Genomic DNA, 21,915 nt, shown 5'->3' with positions numbered 1-21,915 from the left:
TAGATTATCTATGGGACATTAATAACATTATTATGTTAAAAATAAGAAAATTTTTTGATTTTTTGCGAATATTTATACGATTATCTCATATAATTAACATTATGATTTTACGCGGTTGTTTTTAACTTACAAAACAACTTGTAGGTCTATACTTATCCACTTTTTTTAAAAAAAATTAAATTTGTAAAAGTTTTTATATATTCATCTTTCTATATTAATTATTAAAAAATTTTAGATATCATTCCTAATAAAAACTATATAAAATATTTTTTAAAAAAATTATACATACAAAAATCAATGATAATTATTTTAACTATATCGCATAGATCGAAACACCATTTTTAGAATCGATTTCATCAATAACCTAAACATTGATTGATGCCTACCCTACACAAACACTGTTACCTTCATCGATCAATAGCTAAAATATAGAATTATCAATTAATTTCCTAGGTTAATAAAATTTATAGTAAACTTATTCCGATCGAGATTGAGTTACAATTTTGTATAATCGTTTCTTTTCCCATGGCATGCACTCAAGAAGCTAGTTGAAAAAATAATCCATGTATAACTTATATTATCCAATCTCACGTTCTTTTTGTCATATTATTTATTCATCTACTAATTATTTATCATACATCAATCAAATAATTAATTAATTATTTTACATCAATGAAATCATTGAATTTAAATTACTATATTACCTTTTATAAATAATTTTATTCATATTTTTTAATTATTAAAAGGACAAAATTGTATTTTTATCATTTTATCTAAAATTTAATCAATCAAATCAAACAAATTATAATTTATCAATCAAATCAAATAATAATTTAATTATCATTTTTTATTTATTTTTTATTACATTATATTACTTATCTATATATTACTTATTTTATATATCAAACCAAACGGTATCTTAATATTCAAAATTTATAAGGGGACAATATGAAATATGGATATTATTTAAGTACATAATTCGACAATTTGTTTGAATAACTCACCAATCCTATCTATATATATATATCTATAGCTAAATCATCACTACTAGCTTGTTCTTTTCGTAGAGCGATAAATTAAATTTTAATGAAATAATTAACCTTTCTTGTTAAAAATTGCGATTAAACAAATTAATGGGCTGGCTTAATGAATCTACTAATTAATCCTTCTTTTCTTCCATAGAGTCCCACGTATGATCATCCATGGAGGAGAAGATAAGATCCATGCTATCGCTGCTTCTGCTACCAGAATTAAACATCGCATCGGCCATATCCGCCACCGGCTGAAACTCGTTGAACTCCACGCGGCCGCCGCCGCTTCCGGCCTCCAATCCGCCGGAGCTAGCCGCTGGAACACCTCCAAGGTCGTGGAAGATATTCATGGAGAGCCACGGGGTCGGGGCGAGTGGCGTAGGGAAAAGCGGCAGTGGCGGAGGCGGTGCGGTGGTGGAGGGTGGGACCAGCACCGGCGTGGGAGCGGAGGATGCCGCCGCCGCGCGGCAGGTGTGGTTGTTTCGGTATGTGACCTCGAGTACGAAGGGATCGTGGTCGAGTCGTTGAACTTGCTTCTTGGCGGGGCAATTGTGTAGTTTTTGTTGTGTGCATATGTAGTAACTCCTGCAATAAAAATAATTAATTTGTTTAAGTAATAAAAAAAATGGAGACAGAAGAAACAAATTCTTTAATCGATAATGTTATCAAATATAAACTGAAATATGAATACATATCACACATTAATTGCATGATTTTTATATGAAAACTTAGTTGGTGCATGCAAGTGTTTCATGCAGAACCGTTTTTGATTTCGTTATTTTTTTTACTACATATATAGGAATGTTGTTTTTTGGTAATTTTTTTAATTATGCCGATAAATAAGTGAGTTATTTGGCGATCGATTCTTCATGTATTAATATAATGGCCGAAGGTTGGGGAATTAATATATATCTATCTATTTAGAAAAGCATTTGAATGATGCATTTATTTAATTATACGGGTCATGCATGTATATTTATTTTTCTGAAATTTTGTTCTTTTATTTATATTATTAAATTGTAATATGACTTTCATGTATTGATCTATCGATATCAATTTCTCGCAATTTAAGTCAAAATATCAATATATTTCATTAAGCTTAGTTGGTGTTCAAGTGCAGCTAGCGTTGCCTTACAAAACATGACGTTCGTGGACCTTGACTTTTTCAACATTAATTCATTCAAAAATGGTCATAGACAGACCTCGTGAAATTCAAAGTTTTCCACGATTCACACAAACAAATAAACCAAAAAAAATAAAGGGAAAATAAACACGCGACTTTTACGTTGAAAAACGAAAAAAAATCGAGCTTGACGTTTTCAAAATGCAATGTAATTTCTTAGTAATTGGCCATATATATATATATATATATATAATATATATATATATATATATATATATATATATATATATATATATATATATATATATATCTTATTTTGTATTATAATTGTGGTGGATGCTAGCTATATAGGGTAAATTAAAAAACACACACATAATTATATTGGTGAACCAAGATATCAAGATTCAAGATCACGGAACGGGTCGGTCGGTGGAATTTTATACGCGAAATATTTTTGAAACATATATATAAAATTATACGTACCATTTAAAATGCATTAATGATCTAATTTGATTTTATTCCTAGTAGATCAAGGTTAAATGAAATCCAACCCTTTTTTATTTCTAATAATAAAAATATAATATCCATCATGCATCATGCATGTATATAATTAGTTTTATAATATTGTCACCGGCAAACCGGACTATGTATTATTCTCTTTTAGATTAAAATAACTACAATTGGGGTCCAAGTCGATTCTGATCAATTAATATCACTGTGGAAAACTGCAGTGTTCACTGATTTACATGAATACTATTTATGTAAGCACCGACTGATGTGATATTTATCTATTGGATGTAAATGATCACGTCAGCAATGCTCACATATAAGTGCTCATGATAGTTGCTAACCATATCAAAAATCTATATATATATATAGAGTTTTGATCTTTGGGCAACCACCGTGGACAATTGCATGAGTATCGGTTGACGTGACATTCATTTATTGGTTATACAAGGTTGATCACTATACCATATATATATATATATATATATATATATAGAAATTTCAGTTGTCCAACCAATGATGCTCAACTCGTCCTCGACCACTAAAATCCGGTACCGTGTTTTAGTTATGCGAAAAATTAAAAAAAAAACAACTAAAACCCGGTATGGTCGGAGAAGAGGTAAAAAAATATTGTTGGGCAGCTGAAAAATCTTTTATATATATATATATATATATATATATATATATATATTTCTATTGAAGATGGAAAAATACCTTGGAAATGCGCGTCCCAAGATTTCTTTTTGACCGTATTTCTTCCAAGTAAAACCATCTTCAGGAGGAATATCGGGGTTACCCATTTGAGGAGCAGCTACCCTTTTCACTACTTTGTCCATTTCATTCTTCCTGTGCATGCAATATGGTTTCATTTCATTTAATCTAACATTAATTTCCTTAATTAGAGTTTTATTTGATCATCAAACATTAAATATTGTTTTTTTACAGTTTGTGCATGATTGCATGTTTGCTACTTTTAATATATATTTCGTGACAAAGTTACATGCACATATGGAACTGTAAGGGTTTTAGTTTGTATGCAAAGGAGCTATGGGAAAAGGGAGATCAGGGGAAATATATATCAAACATAATAAAGGTGGTTTTTGTTAATTTAATTTGAAAATGATGGCTAAGAAATTAAAATTACTTCGAGTGAAGAATAAGAATAACCTTTTTATTCGCACGTAATCCATGAATACAATATTTCATGGTTTCTCAGTCGTTGAGTGACATTTTCGTTTTTTGGATGTTTAGTAAATTTCATATCTTTGAACTTGGAATGACCATATCATATTGATCAGTTTGTAAAACGTGAAAGCGATGAGAAAAGTATGTGTTAATTCGGTTAAAATTTTTGTAAAATATTTTTAAAAAAATGTTCTCCAAGCATAGTTTTTAAAAAACATTTGAGCTATGTTTTTAGATGTTTTTAGAATTGAACTATAGAAGGCAAAGATGAAAAACGTTAGTTTTGAAATGTTAAAATATTTTTTATAAAATAGTTGTCCAAATACATATTATTCTTAAAACAACTTTTAAAACATTTTATAAAAAGTTTTTTAAAAATAATTTTATAAAAACATTTTATAAATACATATTCCAACGGAGCTGATATTATAATTAAAGTTCTAGTATTTTATGGAATTCCAAAATACAATATTTGGTATTTTGCGTGAAACAATTTGCATGATAGTTTCATGCAAAAACAAGCAAGAAATAAAGAAAATTCAATAAATAAGCCATAAGGAATCCATCTTATAAAAAATCGAGACATTAAAAACCAAACGTACGTACCATTTGATCTTAATTTCCTCATTAATGCCAAGCCATTAGCACATTTAAATAATTTCCCGATGTTTTTATGGCCATATTTTTTCGATAAATACTTCATGAAAATAATTATAATCCAGTTATATATTGAAAACATAAAAATACTATGATTATTATAGTTTTAATTACTTATATAGATAAATAAATGAAGGATGAAATGAAAACATGTAAATTCATATTTTGGGAAAATCAAGGTTTCTCACCTCCTCCCCTGTCTCTGTGAATAGGAAGCTGCGGCGAAATCCAGTGAAGTCTCGCCGCCAAATCCTCCGCTCGAACCACCCATTATATCTCCTCCGACGCCTCCCATTTCACCGAACATCAAATCGAAGCCCAGCTGCTGCGGCCGCCGCCGCCGATCATGAAGCAGCTGCATTCCTTTCATTTCATCGCTCTCCGGCACGCCATCGACGCGTCTAACGTACGCGCCTCCAGCTCCCGCGATTGCTCGAGCATCAACCGAAGCCATTGCATGCTCTAAAACACCCATTTGCCCACCTGAAACCACTCTCTCTCTCACGTTTCTGAACACAGAAACTATTTCGTCGCATGATTTCACCAGAATATCCGGTTGGTTCGCAAGAATCGGCAAGTTCTGTTCAAGAATTTGAGCCAAATTAGACCCATGCAAAATCATCGATTCCAAGCTTTCCTCCATCTCCAGTACTTAATTTGGATCAATCTATAATTTTTTTTCTCTTGTTTTATTTACTTTCTCTTTTTCTGTGTTGGGATTGAAAAGCATGCATGTTTGCGATGGGATATAAATAATATGAGAGGGAAAAAGGGTTCATAATCATGCAGTATGCTTCTGGGTTACTGCTACGGAAATTAATTAAACAAACTAAAATTAAGATTCAAAGTATTTACATGTATTCAATACGCAAGAAGGTTTAAGAAATAATGACTGGGTCTTTGGTCATTATTTCTTGGGCCCATTTTCATCGTTCTTTCAAGCGGTCCACGAGAAGACTCGGCTTCAACTCTGTATCCAAATAAATTGTAATTGATTCTACAGATTTTTTTCTAAAAAAAAATAATTAAAATAATAATAATAACAAGTGGAGGTTTATTCGATGCTACCTCCATTTGAGGTATTGGATAGATTAACTTACTAAAAATGACATACAAGAATTTACGTTAGATTGTTTCATATGTCAATTTTTAATTTTGTGGGACAAATATTTTATTTGTAAATATGGGTCACATAAAAGTGGTAAGGTCGTCTCACATTACTCAAATATTAGTAGGTAATATATATATATATATACTTCCTACATTTAACCCCTGTTAGAAAAGAGTAACACTCATGTGAGACGTTCTCATCCGTGAGATGGGTCCTACCCATATTTATAATAATAAGTAATATTTTTGGTATAAAATGTTATATTTTTTAATGGATAACTCATATAAGAGATTCGTCTAAAAAATGACTCTTGCGACCGTCTTATATAAGTTTTTGCCGTTAGAAAATTTCAAACACATTTACCTTATTTGAAACAGGTTTCATATTTGTTTTTTTAAAAACATAAAATTTTAAATATGGTTACTTTTACTCACCATGAAACTGAAGTTCCCAAAAAATTAAAATAATCATTTGGATTGAAAAATCCAAAAGCATTTTTAAGGTGGTTAGTGGTTACTCATAATCATTTTATTTCATTTTTCCTTCTTATTCATAAATCCATGTCTGTGCTATTTATAAATGTCCTCTAAACAAAGTCAATCTGACTGCGAATAAACCACTCATAATTTAGAATATTTCGAGTTGATTAATATATAAAATTAAATACATTTATTGTCAATACAACTGTGAAGTATAAACTTTTTTCTGTATTGGTCATTTTCATCACTTCAATGTATAGTTGTATACTACTAATGGAGATGAAGTCGCTCTCGATGGTTGGTGTGAGATGTTCAGTTCAAGTACCTTCGTACTAAATTTAACGATTTTATTCACTTTTTATTTTTTATGAACTCTAAAATATATATATTTTTTCGATGGGTAACGTGTGAGATCATTGTAAGGGCTGATTTAGCTACATACGAAGCATTGATTATGTAATTCAATGAAACTTTAGGCATAAACCCTCGTGGATATACTTTGGGATCGATTTTATTTAAAAAGTCTCGTACCAATTGACATATCTTTCCATCTTATTGATCCTCGATCTTTTTTCCATGTACACATGAGCAACTGTTTATAAGTCAATTACAAAGTTACAACAGTTTGAGCTCAAGCTAATGAACTTTCACAATCTCAACTATTACATCGGTTTTAAGTACATGGAATTCATCGCTTTTTTTATTACAAAAATAGCACAATAAACAAGGACTCAACCGGATGGAAGTTGCTGCTTGAATGTTTCCATCAGCAACAGCTGCCATTGAAAGGGCATCTAGAAGATGCTCATTTTCAAATGTAGACATGCTGAATGTTTATACGGGGTTCGTTCTACTGTTGTCGATGGCAAGACCACGATTTTCAAATCACGTAACAATTCAAGTATCATGTTTCGATGACTCTGAGACATTTGTAACCATACAGCACCGCAAGACAAATGATAATCGTACAGATCCAACAATCTGATTCGGAAACTGCTCCAACAAGCCAAGAACCAAAACCGCGAGCAAGTGCTTGGTCCAAGACTGATCACCATCATGAAACGTCTCGAGATTACACACCTCATCCTGGCTCAAATAATATTTCACCTGCTTCCATACTAAAGTCCTTTTTGTTCATGCAGTTCTTAAGATTATCAATCGTCTCATAAATCATAACTGTACTAGGAGAAGATGAATCCCCTGAGTAGAAAACATCAACCATATTTTTCACTTCAATCCAACTGCATCCAGGGACCTTTGTCAACCCTTTCTCCCTCATCAATGCTCTCAAATTTGCAGCTTTTCCCTGTAGTCCAGAATTTATATACAAGTTTAACAGTTGAACATAATTGCTTCCTTGGTTCGGATCCATTTTGATGAGGTTTCTGGCTGCAAATTCGCCGAGTGCAATATTGCAATGAACTCTACAAGAAGACAACAAAGATAGCCAAACACCTCGGCCAGGAGTTATTGTCATATTCTTTATCAAATTATAAGCATCATATAAGCGTCCAGCACGTCCTAGGAGGTCTACCATATTCACATAGTGCTCCATTCTAATCTCAAATTTGTGTTCTTTCATGTATCGAAATATTTTCAGACCTTCTTCAACAAATCCAGAGTGATTGCAAGATGAAATCAAGGAGAGGAACGTTATTTCATCAGGTTCAATTCCCGAATTTATCATCTTGTGGAAAAAATCGATGGCCTTATGACATTCACTGTGTGATCCAAAACCAGCAATAATTGAATTCCACGACACAAGATTTCTATCCAACATGTTATTGAACATGTTTTGTGCGTATTTCAAGCATCCACACTTGACATACATGTCCATTAATGCATTCTCAACTTGAATATCTTCAGGAATCTGGAGTCGTATATAGTAGCCATGTATGGTCTTTCCTTTAAGCAATCCTGCCATTGATGAAACCGCATGAAGAACAGAAGTGATTGATACAGCATCTGGGAAAAAGCCATGCTGCAGAATTTGAGAAAGAAGGCTGATGGAGATATCTGGAAGGCCATTCTGGTAATAGCATGATATTAAAGAATTCCAAACCACCAAATTCTTCAGCGAGACGTTTGAAAATGCCCTTTTAGCCATATCTGGTAGTCCACAATGAGAATAAAAATCAATCAGAGAGCTACCTGCAAAAGGATTCAAGTTTAATCCTTTCTTTATTGATAATCCATGAACACAGAAACCAAGTCTTTCATCATTGAGTCCTGTGCAAGCAATAATTACAGTTGCTATTATGTTAGGATCTGGCTTCACACCATCAGATTCCATTGCTTTATATAAATCCACTACCTCCAGGAATTTCCTATCTTCACATGTCCCTGACATTAAAGAGCCCCAAGCTACTAAGTCCTTTTCCTTCATTCCACTGAAAACTTTGTGTGCGTCCTTTGGACAACCAAGTTTCGAGTACATTGTCAGTAAAGCACTTTCTACGGTCAGACTCTCCATCATTGGTTTTTTTATCAATTCGCCATGAATCATCCTGCCCAAATAAAACTTTCCAATCATATTGCATGCCACCAAAGCGTTTGATATGGTGAAAGAATTGGTCCCGACCAGTCTAAATCGCATCTTATTGTAGATACATAAAGCATCATTCGTACGGCCATCATTAACATATGCCGAGATCATGCTATTCCATATTTCCACCTCTTTATCATCTACCATATAAAACACCCTCTCTGCATCTTTAAGGAATCCACACTTGGAGTAAAAGGTTATGAGAGAAGTGCTAACAAACGGATCATTCTCAAAACCTGCCTTAACCACATCACAGTGTATCTGACAACCATTTCCTATATCATCACCTTGTGAGCAAGCTGTCAGCACACTGGAAAACGTTGTGGATCCAAGCTCGTGTCTCTCACTCTTTGCTAGCGAGTACAATTTCAAGCCATTTCTCCAAAATCCATTTTCACAAAATCCATTGATCATTGCATTCCAAGCTGCTATGTTACAATTATTTTCCAACTTCTCAAACACATACCAAGCATCCATTGGCATGTTAAAATTTGAATACATATGGATCATGGCAGTAACTATGAAAGGGTCATCATCAAAAGCGTTTCTCATCACATAGGCATGAATTTCTGTCCCATAACCAACATCCACGACATGGTTACACGATCCGAGAAGAATGCACAAAGTGTAACCATCAGGCTTCACATTTAACGCCTGCATCCTACGAAAATGAAGCAAACCCACATCACAGATCCCATTTTTAAGAAGCCCGTCAATGATAGAATTCCAAAGAACCACATCCTGAACTAAAACTTCACATTGAGACACAATTTCAAACAGGTGTACTGCACTACTGAGCCACCCGCATTTCACATACATCCCGAGAAGTGAAGTGGTGATGAAAGGATCGTATTGAAGACCCATTTTGATAATCATGGAATGGAGAGATTCACCGTAAAGTACGTGTGAAAGATACGCACATGCCTTGAGAAGAGAAGGGAATGCGAATCTTGAAGTATTGATAGGAAAATTGGGTTCTTTAGAGAATAAATGAAGGGCTTCAAGATATAGGCCTTGCTGAACCAAGCTTTTGACTTTTCCGTTGCCATGAAGTGATGCGAAACGGATTGGCCTCAGAAGTGAAATGCTTCGAGAAATTAGCATGATATTCATATAATTTCCAAGTGCAGGTGTTGCCTAGACTTCATTGTTAAGGTCTCATTCATATTAAACCTATGAACATGGTTCACACTGAATTTCCAAATAATCTTGCTCTCCGTGAACTTTTGCTCCCTCTTTAATTTTCTGTACCGGATTTCGTTATCGAAGATGTGCATTGAAATTTCTTGTAAAAAGTAGATTCTTGAATGTTGCTTAGAAGTAATGGGGCATTCTTGTAAAAAGTAGAATCTTTTGTAGGAGACAAGGGCCTGTCAAAGCACTGGCAATGTTTGTTAAAAAAGATAAAAGCTTGATTCGAAAAACAAAATTTAGACGTTAGATTTGTGAAATTGGGTTTCATCTTTACTTAACTAACTTACTTAACAAAATTTACCTTTGCTGGATTGAAAGGGAGGCTCTCAAATTGGTGATTGGTCTTGACCAAATTCCTCTACTGTTGTTGCTTCCGGCAGATTTTATTCGATTTTTTTTTTATTTCGATCGTTACTGAAAAGGAAAAACTGTTTGTACAATAAATTTCCGACACGAATATCTATCTCCTAGTTGAGATACCAAAAAAAACAATGACCAAATCCCAGTTAGAATAATTAGCAACAATGTCAGTTTTCCTTGGACATCAGGTAGTTGCAAGTTGAATAAATGGAAGCAGCAGCAGCCCCAATGACTAAATCTTTCTCAGAATTATCAGCTCCGGCGAATCTGCATTTCAAATTATTGAGACATAAATAAACTAAACTAAAAGAAAATCATGTGCATCCAACTTTACTAATCAATCTAAATTGTCTCGTAAAATTTACCTGCTGTCACTTCCTAAAGGATCCATCAGTTGAGAAGTACCAAGCAAACCACTTTCACAATGAAACTGCATTGCCTTCACTTCATTTAACCAACTCTCCTGATAAAATTCATGAATAAAATTTTTATAGATATCGCTTCGCCAGTTGTAAATAGTAATAGAAAGTAAAATATACCACCCCATTAAGTCATAATCGTGAATAATTTGATAGAATGGTTTCAAGAAAAGTGCGAATTTTAGATGATTGATATGCACCTGTGGCAAAAAAAATGAAATCATAATTGCTGGTATGTGGGCTGTGGCCTAGCTGAGTAATCAATTAGCAGGCAAGTTTGTTAAACTATAAATAACACTGGATGTTTTAAAATAGTTTTTCAAAATTGAGCATTATTAGAGGTAAAGGTGAGAAACTGGTGGGAGATGCTAGATAGCATATTCAAAAAGAAAGATCAAGGTAGCTATAATGAACTTTACTTGAAGGTACTAAAACATGATTAAAGTGATTTGAGAATCACTGAAAGTTCAAATAAAACATAATAGATTTCGTGATAACTGTAACGCAACAAAAACGGAGAAAGCCTGCAGTGTATGAAACCAAGCTTGAGATGAATAACTCAGTCGTGAATTCAAACAAATCTTTCTACCTTTAAACACCACAACAAACTCACCAGATGACCTTGTTCTTCAGAAAGAGCTTTATCCATCACTTCGAAATGTTTGAACCATCTATCACGGTGTGCTTCAGCAGTTTCTTTGTTGCAAATGGTAGATTCTCTTGTTGCATATGATTCTTTCTCATTGTTAGCCGTAAATTCTCGTGACAATAGATGAGGCAAAACAGTTTGAATTACATTCCGAACTCGTTCCTTACTTTGACTTAGTGCTGCGAGGCGCCCTATGATGTCTTGATTGAGAAGCTCCAGCCATTGAGAGGCTACATTAGCAGCTGAAATCATACATGTGGTTATTCAGCTACAGAATTTATTTTTTGTTGGTACTATCTGTTACCATGATATAAAGGTTTAATATAGAAAATTCACATTTCTTCATATTTTAAATCTTTTACACCAATTATACACTACCAAAAACTGAAAAGGAATCAAGTGCAGAGGAAAAGGACAATGTAACAACCTTTGACGGAGAGGGAAGCTACACTGGTAGAGTTTGCTGACTCCACATTAGACAGTGAGGTATTTTTCTCTGACTCAATGGATGCCGATGACGATAACTTAAGAACAAGTGCATCGTCCTCATTCTTATGGCTAAATTCTGAGGGCAACCTTCCAAAAATTCTTGTTTTTCCCAGGTTTGAATTCCCACTACCTCTTTTGACCTCAGAACACAAAGAAATTGATTTGGGACGCATATGAATGTCTCGAATTTGCTTACTTCCTGACAAAATTTCGCCTTTTTTGAGAACAGATCGACCCACTTTTGAACTATTAGCATCTTTTGTACTAGTACAAGCTTTGTTTCTATCATCTTGCTGACTTCCAAATTGTTGATTTTCTGTTCTAGCAAATTTCGCCACGGCTTCTATGATAGAATGAACCTGTTTAGAGTTTCTCACATGATTAATGATACCTGGATTCAGCCCATTAAGCAAACCACTAGGAGCAGCAGCCTGTGCAAACCTATCAATCTGTTCTTTTTTCGCAATTTCTAACTTCCTTTTATGCACATCATTTTTGCCCTTCCTCCCACGTGGTTTTGGCACCCGAAATGGCATTTGTGTATCCCCATATGACGCAAGCACATAATTGTTTTGTTTGATCTTTTTTCGCTGTCTAATCGAATCATTCTCCTCCAGTGGACCTACAGAACTTCCACTCTCAAAATCTTCCCTTTGTTTCATAAGTTCGTAATTTTTATAGGGATAGAAAGGGTCATTGTTATTTGAACTTGACATTTCATCAGCATTTAGATCTAAATCGAACCCTTTGGCCTTGGAAAAACCATCTTTACACACCATTTCTTCTTTGTCAGAGGCAGGAAGTTCGCAGAATTCTCGGATACATGATGTTGCATCATCATTGGTCAAACTTTTAGCGGCACCAACAGTTGTACTAAGATCAATTGCCCTTGAATCAGGATTGGCATCCAGATGTGCTGCTTCAGCTACAAAAATTCGTTTTTCAGCTTCTCTCAAGTGACTGGATCTCATTGTTTTAAATATTTATCAAGAATTTTCCGGCAAAACATGATAGAAAAGAAAAAACAGCCTCATAACAATACACAGAACAGGGGATGATTTTGTTTTCATTTCAATGCATGGTCAGGAAAGGTGCCATAACAGGATAAAAGTCAGAATGTCCGACTAATGAGACTAGAATTCTGAGTAGTGCAGAGTTAAAGGTTTTTTAACTGCTATTCTAACTACTAGCTTTCTAAAAGCACGAAATAATTTTGTATTTGGAGATGATAGTAAATAAAACTTTACGTTAGCTTTAAAAAATAAAGCGAGTTCTTGGTTCCGACTTCTCTATCCAACCTTTGAATTTTCGTATTCACCATACAAAGCTAGAAGTGATGAGCTTCAAACTCGAGAGTGAAAAGCATAAAATAAATAACTTAGATAAGGAAAAGCAAATACCTTGAGAGCATAAGACCGATTCAAGATCTTTCATTTTCGATATCTTGCGGGAGTTTTCAGATGCTTCTAGGGTTTCCATGGTATCCTTTGTGTGCCCTCTCCAAAAACTACCTAATCAAAACAAGAAATTCGCGACTTCAGCCTCAACAAACAAAAAACATAAGGCAGCATTTCGCAAAATCCGATGTTAATTCTGAATGTGCAACCTTTGATTTCGAAGTGTTCACCTCGCCCTAAAAACGATGAAATCGATCCAATTGAACTACCAAGGTTCCAAGTGTTTCGAGAAAACCCGGAAATAAAAATACAAGATTGCACCTTTATCCAGTGTGGCTAGAACTGATCGCCGAACAAAACAAGGGATCTCCTAAATCCGATGAATGGATTCAAGATTCTTGATCAAAGTGTGTTAACTGCGTCGTTTGAGAGAACTTGATAATGGTTAGCACATATATGCATAAAGAAGTGCAGTGTTGGTTTGATGTAGTGTGGGGATTTGAATTTTGAAGCAGCGGGCAAAGAGGTAAACGAGGCGTGCTGAATACTGAATTGCAATATATTATTTATAATTTTAAAAAAAAATCCGAAAAGAATTTTATTTATCTTTACTATCCGTATAATAAATTAATAATAGATAATATTTACTTTATAATATTAGATAAACCAAATAAAAAAACTGTTTTTGGTATTTTTAATAAGTTTTTAAATATATTTTTGATATATCTTTATAAAAATAGTCAATCATTTTTTTATTTTACAATTTATAATTGATTTTTAAATCATTAATTAATCGTTCGCCTTACCCATCATCTCTTTCACATTTTTTAGAGAAAAAACCTACGTCAATTTACTACTTCACTGGACACTAACTCTGATCATCCTCACAATTTTTCAATTTTTACCATATTTTTCATTTAGTTTCTATTTTTTTATTTTTTGTATGATTTTTTATTTTTTTGCAATAAAATGTTGATCTAAAAAAAATAAAAAAAATAAAAAAAAGAAAGTAATCGTAACTGAAAATATTTCATGACACACGCCGTTTGCTAGTTTAGAATAAAGGTGCAATCCTAAGAGCACTTGGCCAGTGGTCAAGCCTTGTACGTTGTGGATTACCTGAGTGACGTGATTTGCGGTTATTAAGTTAGTGCGAAGGTTTACCCGTGCACATCGAAACATAGCGGCTGTGGGTTCCCACATCTTTAAAATATTTAATATTTTTGATATAAAAAATAATATTTTTTTCAAAAATAAGATAATAAAATCCGTCTTACAAACATAACCATCTCAAAAAAGTTTATATACGATCCAGTTTCAAAAAATTGTATATCTACTATTTATTAAGTGGTTGGTCTAATAGAGTCAATAATGGTGTCTTGATATGCTATTTTGTTTTTTCCCCATTTTTTTTGTTATTTCATTGATTTAAACCACAGTTTAGCTCCTCATTAATTTTTACAATTACAATATGATCTCTATATAAATATAATCGATTCAAATTGTAGCAGGGCTATTCATTGTAAAAAATTATGATATCAGTTCTATTTGAATACAAATCAAATTATTGATCATTAAAAAATATTGTATAATCACGCAACGCATGCAGCGTGACACTAATAATTTACACGTGTGTACAAATAGTACAGTAATTGGTAAAAATATCTAAAATAAATTATTCGAATAACCTGCAATTTTTCCTTCAACAACGAATCAACTGTCTCACGAGTAGGTGCAAATGAGCCAAATAACATTTAAAAATATTCAAGGCTAGAGTTCGGTTCGAATTAAATATATTCAAGTTCGATAACTAAAAAATTCAAATACTTTGGTTCGAGTTTGACTCGAAATGTTCGAAATTATTCGAGAACTGCTCGAAACATTGTTTGGATATTAGTGTTCGAGAACTTCGTTCGAAATGCCCGAAAGGTTTGAAATATATATTTAGTATATCATTACATTATATTCATAAAATATTATGCTCGCGAACTATCAACAAAATAATTTTATCTCGAGTTCGACTGAAAAAAAAAAGTTCAAACGTATTCGGGTTCAACTCGAATTTAAAGTTTGAATATGAATAAAATAAGTTTGAGTACGAACCAAATATTAACATCTGTTTGCACAAGCGTGTTCAGAGCGTGTTCAACAATATATGAAAGTTGGTGTATGTTGAAATTGATAACTTTAGATGTCAGCGTTGATAACTTCGATTATGTTTCTACAGCGATGTGGTGATTTTGTAAATACGGTGTTGAAATATTATTTTTTATTATATTTATAATAAATAATGTTTAAACATAATAAAATTGCACATAAATATAACAAATTTAAAATACACATGAGTGAAATTTAAAACTTACTAGAAATACAACAATACACTGGGTAAAAAAATAAACAAAATAATAAAATACATATAGTTTTTTGAATTCAAGTGAAATAAATTGTGCATTTTTTGAAGTGTATCCAAACCAATTTATAAAAGAATGTTTGAATATTGAAAATATGATCGTTTGTACTTTTTAGAATTTTTTTAAAAAAAAATCGATTTTTTCTTCTTTTTTTTTTAGATTTTTAAAATATTTTCAGGTTGAAAAAATCGATTTTTTTCTTCTTTTTTTCGATTTTTAAAATATTTTCAGGTTGGAGATCAATGGCCAGGTCATCACAACTTTCTATCTTTTTTTTCACATTTTTCGTTTTCTAAAAAAATGAAAAGGCCAAATTTTTATGGACGTTTGATCTTCAAATGTCCAGATAAATCTAGTTGTTTAATAAAAATTAAAAAACAAATTTAAACTTGTGGAGTTGTGGTGGGTCTCGCTGCACAGAGAGTCTCACCACGGGGTCTACCATATTCTCGCACGCAAAAGACTTTCGAGTGCGAGATCTTCGCCCTTTGGAGGGGCGAAGATGACCGCTCCTCTTCCTCCCTTCTTGGGAGTTATAATTGAATAATTAGCTAAATACAATAAATTATGTTTTCAAATTAATGATTTTTTTCCTGTTTTTTATTGAAACTGATACAATATTCTAAATGATTAAAAAAAACTATATAAAAATGTGATTGAATAAAAATATGGAAAAATTGCAAATTTAGTCAGGTATGTTTGTCACTTTGTGATTTTGGTCCTTTATGTTTTCACATTTCAATTTTAGTCCTGCATGTTTTGATTTTTGGCAATTTCGGTCATTTTTATTCGAAAATGCTTACGTGGCACTGTACACGTCAGGTTCACATCAGCACTGAATTGGTGTCACGTCAGCGCCACGTCGAAAAAAGGACTAATGCCAAAAAAATAAAGATAGCGGACTAAAACTGAAATCTGAAAATATAAAGGACTGAAATCGCAAAATGACAAACATACAGGACCAAAAAAGCAATTTTTCCTAAAAATATATATATATATATATATACACATAAAGAAACGATTTAAAATTTAGGATGAAACACTACATAAGAATAATAATATAGTTTTTCCAATAAAATTTATAATAGGGATATAATTGTAGTTTTGAATAAGAGTTTGTTGGGCTTTGGCCCAACTCATTTTTTTTTTCCCAGCCCACTACCAAAAGTCTCTTCTAGTTTTTTCCCCAACCACCCTAATGACTATTGTGCGTACTCTTTTCTTCTTCTATGGCTGAGAAGTCTTCTTTTTGCGTGAGACAAGGGGCTGCCGACAGCACCCATTTTCTCCATGATTTTGGGCGACTGAAATCTTGGTAAGTAGCTCTTCTTCTATATATATGGTAGAGCGGTCGATTGCTAGAGTAAGGGAGACAGAAAGAGATTGAGCTTCTGCGTGTCTTACCTCTTCCGGTGACTGAGTGTCATCTCTTTGCTTTGTGCTTTGTGTGGTTCTGTGTGAACCTATCTCGAGCATGGGATTGAGCTTCTACTGCGAAATTTGTGTGAGATTAGGAGGGCAGTGAGATTAGGAGGGCAGTGAGCATCAGGAGTGGGAATCCTTTGGTCTTCGTTGTAGATTGCTGGAGAATAGGAGAAGGCGTAGCGTCTGAGCCCCGAGTGCTTCTAAGTTATTGTTCTTGCTTGTTTGTTTGTGTTTCTGTTTTTGTGTAGGTACGAAACAGAAAAAAAAAAAAAAGAAGAAGAAGAAGAAGAAGAAGAAGAAGAAGAAGAAGAAGCACGACGGATCAAACGATGAAGACGACGGATTCCTAACAGTGGTATCAGAGCCATTGGTCGTCGCTGGGTGAAAATTTGTGTTGTGAGTTTACTGTTTTCTGTGTGAAAACTTGTTGGTTTTGCTTTTGTGTTTTTCTGTGTGAAAAAATGGCTTTGACTGGTTATAATCTCCAACCGTTTAATTGAAAAACGGATTTTTCAATTTGGCAGCAGAAAATAAAAGGAATCTTGATTCAACAAAAAGTTTTTAAAGCAATAAATTTGTCATATTCTGCTGATGAAAAGGCTGAGAAAAAGGCTGAAATAGATGAGTTTGCTTATTCGTCCATTATCTTGAACTTGTCTGACTCGGTGTTAAGAAAAGTTGGTAAACTAAAATCTGCTAAAGAACTTTGGAAAAAATTAGAAGAACTTTATACTGAAAATTCGTTGCCCAGTAAATTGTTTTTGCTTAAGAAATTTTTTCGATTCAAACTTGATTTAGAAAAAGGCATTGATGAGAACATTGACCTGTTTACCAAACTAGTTCAAGATATTAAGCAAACTGGAGATAAACATATTGATGAATACACTCCTATTGTTCTTTTAAATGCTATTCCAGATTCTTACAGTGATGTTAAATCTGCTATTAAATATGGTAGAGATCAGATAAATTTAGATACTGTTGTAAATAGCTTGAAAAACAAAGAAATATATTTAAAGGCTAATAAGGGTGATAATAATTCTGGAGAAGCTATGTTTGTCAGAGGAAAGTCTAAAAACAGATTCCAGTCGAGACCCAAGAATAGAAAATGCTATCATTGTGGTGAAATTGGTCATTACATGAAAGATTGTTCTAGGCCTAAGCAAAACCAAGACCAAAACAAAGATTTCCAAAAACAACATGATGAGCATGCTAATATGGCTTCCTGTAGTAAAACATGGGTGATGTTTTTATGGTGACTGAGATATGTGATGTGTCTATGGTAAATTCTATGCATTCAAGTTCTTTATCTGAAAATGAATGGTTAGTTGATTCTGCGAGTACTTTTCATATGTCCCCATTTAAAAATATGTTTTTTAGTTATGAAGAAGTGAAGCATATTTATGTTTCTGTGGCAAATAAAAGATTGTGTCAAGTTGCTGGTGTTGGTGATGTCTCATTAAAGTTTGATTCTGGTTATGTGTTAACTTTGAAGAATGTGGACATGTTCCTGACTTGTATGTTTAATGTGCATCTTTGGAAGATGTTGGTTTACAAGGTAGATAGGGTAATGTGGTCATAAAAATTATGAAAGGGTCAGTAGTAATTTTCAACGCTGTGAAAATGAAAAACTTGTATGTTTGCAATACTGAATTTGAACTTTGTGTTCTTGGTAGAGTTAAGTTTTCAAACTCCCCTATTACTGCTCCAAACAAGGTGGAGCATTTACCTGTTGAAATGTTTAGATGTTGTCTGAAAATTCTAAACTTTGATGTTTTTGACAGATTTTTTCTGTTTGTGTGTTGTGTTGTAGCTTACTTTTTGTTTGCTACGTATTGGTTGTTACATTAACTTTGTGTTATGTTGTTGGGGCGCTGATGATGACTATAGGTAACTCTCGTAACCAGTGAACAGACGTTGGGCCAAAAGGTGGAGATTTGTTGGGCTTTGGCCCAACTCATCTTTTTGTTTCCCAGCCCACTACCAAAATTCCCTTCTAGTTTTTTCCCCAACCACGTGAAAGGGCCCGTGTCCTGATTTAATTTTTAATGATCAAACAACCAGGATTAATTAATGTAAACAACGAAAACGAGTTAAAAATTTGCGTTTTGGGTCTATAGAAAATTCGGCATGACCTATTCGTAAATAGGACATCCCAAAAACCTGTACAACACAACCAGCAGTATATATTCGAAAATAGAGTCACAACTCCAATTCACAAACCTATAGCCGCACTGGCCAGGACTAAACACATGCAGAGCCGGCAAGGCTCGATCACACAAATACCAATTCAAAACAAAGTCCAAAACTATCGATACAGATACACAGGACATCACCCCGGGAAATATAAAACTCGCTAAACTGATATATACATATATCTGGGAACTCGACTCCACGCTCGACTCACTGGGTACCACTAGATGACGCTCCACCAGATGCGTCAAATCCCCCTGGATAACCTGCTATGAAATCACAAACAACCACAACATAAAAAGAAAACAGGGGTCGGACCCCAGTACGACGAACTAGAAAAATTACGACAAATATAACTCACATGAATAAAATCAAGTACAATGCAAGTACAATGCAATGACATTCAATGTAATGCGTGACAGGTATCAATGGAATAAGGGATACCAAATGGAGTCCAAATAATCGTATAACAATAACCTCAGTGGCCACCCGTGCCAGGAACGCAGCAGACCTCGAATCATCACTGCTATTCCACACACGTAGCATCGAGGGCGACAGGAGCTACCCGTCCGGCCTCATGCTATCATCAGGAGTGTCGTACGTAGCATCGAGAGCACGGTTGCTACCCGCTCGATCTCGTGCTAACTCAGGAGTGCACTAAATAATGTCACTCGCTCCATCGATGACTCAATACATCTCAAGAGATCAATATCAATAGCAATCAAAGGAGTCAAGGCTCAACGTGCTATGAAAAATTGTAAATGAGTGAATGCAATCATATAATCCACATAAGCACATAAAGCACGTTATCACTCATTACAAAATACTAAATATCATTATGCCATTTTAGGTGTCGTAATATAAGCAGCTTATACGTACCTTAACCAACACTTAATTTACCACAGAAGTATCTCAAGTATTATTCGAATACTCCAATCCTGTGAAAAACCATTTATGCATATTAATTCCTAATCCCCAGTACAAATCTGAGAATTATTGAAACTAAATCTAAACATCAAACTAACATTTCCAAAATTTCATATTTCATATCAAAGCATCCTATCAATGTCCAAATATCGAATATACGACTTTTAAACGTTGAAATACCGAAATTAGAACAATCTGAATTTTTCCGAAAATTCCTACAACTTTCGACAATTCGCATTAATATTTTTTAGAGCATCTAAACACTTCATTAATGAATAATCAACACTTAAATTCAAAAATTCCCAATATTAAAAATTTGGAAAATCGAAATTAATCCCAAATAAATTCTGAAAAATAGTCAATACATTCAATCAACTTCGATATAATACCTACAACCAATAATAAATCAAATATCAATTATCGAAAGTCAATTGAATCAAAATTTTCAAAATTTGAAACTCTAATCTCGAAATCTACCTCAAAGCTAAGAAATAAAGCTCCAACTAGCCTGAATAACCTTCCTCCTGCAGCAAGTGGCGATCGGCGGTGAAGCAGGCGGCGAACGGCGGCGGCTGTCGAAATTCGAGCTTCGAGCGACGCGATAAAACCTTACAATATTGGTACCAAAAGAAAGCTTACGTCGCGAGGATTCCAAAACTATATTTATTTTTGAAAATCGATTACCGACGGCAAAGATACGGCGATTTGAAGCAACGAGAAAAGTTTGAAATGAAAAGGAAGAAGAAGACGCAGAAGCCGGTGGAAAAGATGAGGAGAGAGAGAGTCGTATATATGTATATCCATATTTAGTTTAATAGATATGTATTAGTTTAATGTGTATCTTGTTTTATTCATTCGGGGTTAGAATTTGACCCGGTTCGAGTTATTTCAACTCTTGTGTGCTCTATAAATAAAATATGCATTTTAATATCGTCTATAAACCGATATTTAATAATACATATTTGTAACACACAAATTAATTAACATATTAAAATCGGGTCCTTACATGTAGTGACCCTTACCCGGATCACCTACTAACAAAACTTAAACATGCAATTAACTTAATAAAACATAAATCAGAATAAACTGGCGGAAACCATAAATAAATACAATCCCAAGGAAAGGAATCTGTAATTTATCCAAATATTATACAACCAAATCGAATAGTTGTATCAACCCAAAACAACAGAAATAAAACCTAGACGAAGCTCCAGCTGGCCAACCACTGCCTAGCCCCTCTTGGATCCACCCGCCTCGTCCAATCGCAAACCTGCCCCATGGAATAGGGTGTCCAGAAACACAGAGTACGAGACGTGAGCATAAAACGCTCAGTACGAGAGTATGAGTATACATGCATGCAAAGTGAACTCCCTATAAACTCGAGGTCAAGGATCAGATAACAGAGACAGACCGGGCCCTGGTATGTAGCATGTTGTGCCGTCGCTTCAGGAGGTGGCTCCCATACCATAATACCAGTGGATATGCCGGACCCAAATCGATGGAAGTCCAACCACTAACAGGATAGGGAAAAACCCTACTAACAGACATCTCGAAGGAGATAGCTCAGTATGCAAATGAATGCAGCATAAATCAATGACATATAAATTATGCAGTTACATAATACATGCATACTCAGTCAGGATATCTCGAACAGTACTTTTGTACCTCAAATACTAGGCAAGTGCTATCAGCCCTAGATCCACGCCTATAATCTGCTCTACACTGCCAAATGATACTACTATCATTATAGTGCTCTAAAAGCCTTAACTAAGCTAAAACATACTCCTAAATATTTTTAGGAAGCAAAAAATATACC

At 33.9% G+C, this 21,915-nt stretch overlaps 3 protein-coding genes across 4 annotated transcripts; all 3 read right to left on the bottom strand.

The window, feature by feature from the left end:
- Positions 1-982: 982 nt before the first annotated feature.
- On the bottom strand, positions 983-5,190 carry LOC140872324 (WRKY transcription factor 55-like). The gene is made up of 3 exons (XM_073275143.1): positions 4,692-5,190; positions 3,376-3,507; positions 983-1,616 (listed from the first exon to the last, which is right to left on the bottom strand). Exons 1-3 carry the CDS (start codon positions 5,144-5,146, stop codon positions 1,160-1,162), a joined length of 1,044 nt encoding a protein of 347 aa, XP_073131244.1. The 5' UTR covers positions 5,147-5,190; the 3' UTR covers positions 983-1,159.
- Positions 5,191-6,812: 1,622 nt separating this feature from the next.
- On the bottom strand, positions 6,813-10,181 carry LOC140872171 (pentatricopeptide repeat-containing protein At2g40720). The gene is made up of 2 exons (XM_073274954.1): positions 10,134-10,181; positions 6,813-10,008 (listed from the first exon to the last, which is right to left on the bottom strand). The coding sequence occupies exon 2, from the start codon at positions 9,749-9,751 to the stop codon at positions 7,175-7,177; it is 2,577 nt and encodes an 858-aa protein (XP_073131055.1). The 5' UTR covers positions 9,752-10,008; positions 10,134-10,181; the 3' UTR covers positions 6,813-7,174.
- Positions 10,182-10,281: 100 nt separating this feature from the next.
- On the bottom strand, positions 10,282-13,611 carry LOC140872332 (uncharacterized). 2 transcript variants are annotated; one of them, XM_073275152.1, is made up of 6 exons: positions 13,356-13,611; positions 13,150-13,260; positions 11,688-12,674; positions 11,225-11,502; positions 10,558-10,655; positions 10,282-10,459 (listed from the first exon to the last, which is right to left on the bottom strand). In XM_073275152.1, exons 2-6 carry the CDS (start codon positions 13,226-13,228, stop codon positions 10,360-10,362), a joined length of 1,542 nt encoding a protein of 513 aa, XP_073131253.1. In that variant the 5' UTR covers positions 13,229-13,260; positions 13,356-13,611; the 3' UTR covers positions 10,282-10,359. The 2 variants fall into 2 exon arrangements, with proteins under 2 accessions (XP_073131253.1, XP_073131254.1); XM_073275153.1 differs by having other exon boundaries at positions 13,468-13,611.
- Positions 13,612-21,915: the final 8,304 nt, after the last annotated feature.

The sequence above is a fragment of the Henckelia pumila genome, unplaced genomic scaffold (assembly GCF_033568475.1).
Source record: "Henckelia pumila isolate YLH828 unplaced genomic scaffold, ASM3356847v2 CTG_461:::fragment_3, whole genome shotgun sequence".
In the NCBI taxonomy this organism is placed as follows: domain Eukaryota; kingdom Viridiplantae; phylum Streptophyta; class Magnoliopsida; order Lamiales; family Gesneriaceae; genus Henckelia; species Henckelia pumila.
Note: the sequence above shows the minus strand (reverse complement) of the source record. Positions and strands in the feature narration are given on the sequence as shown.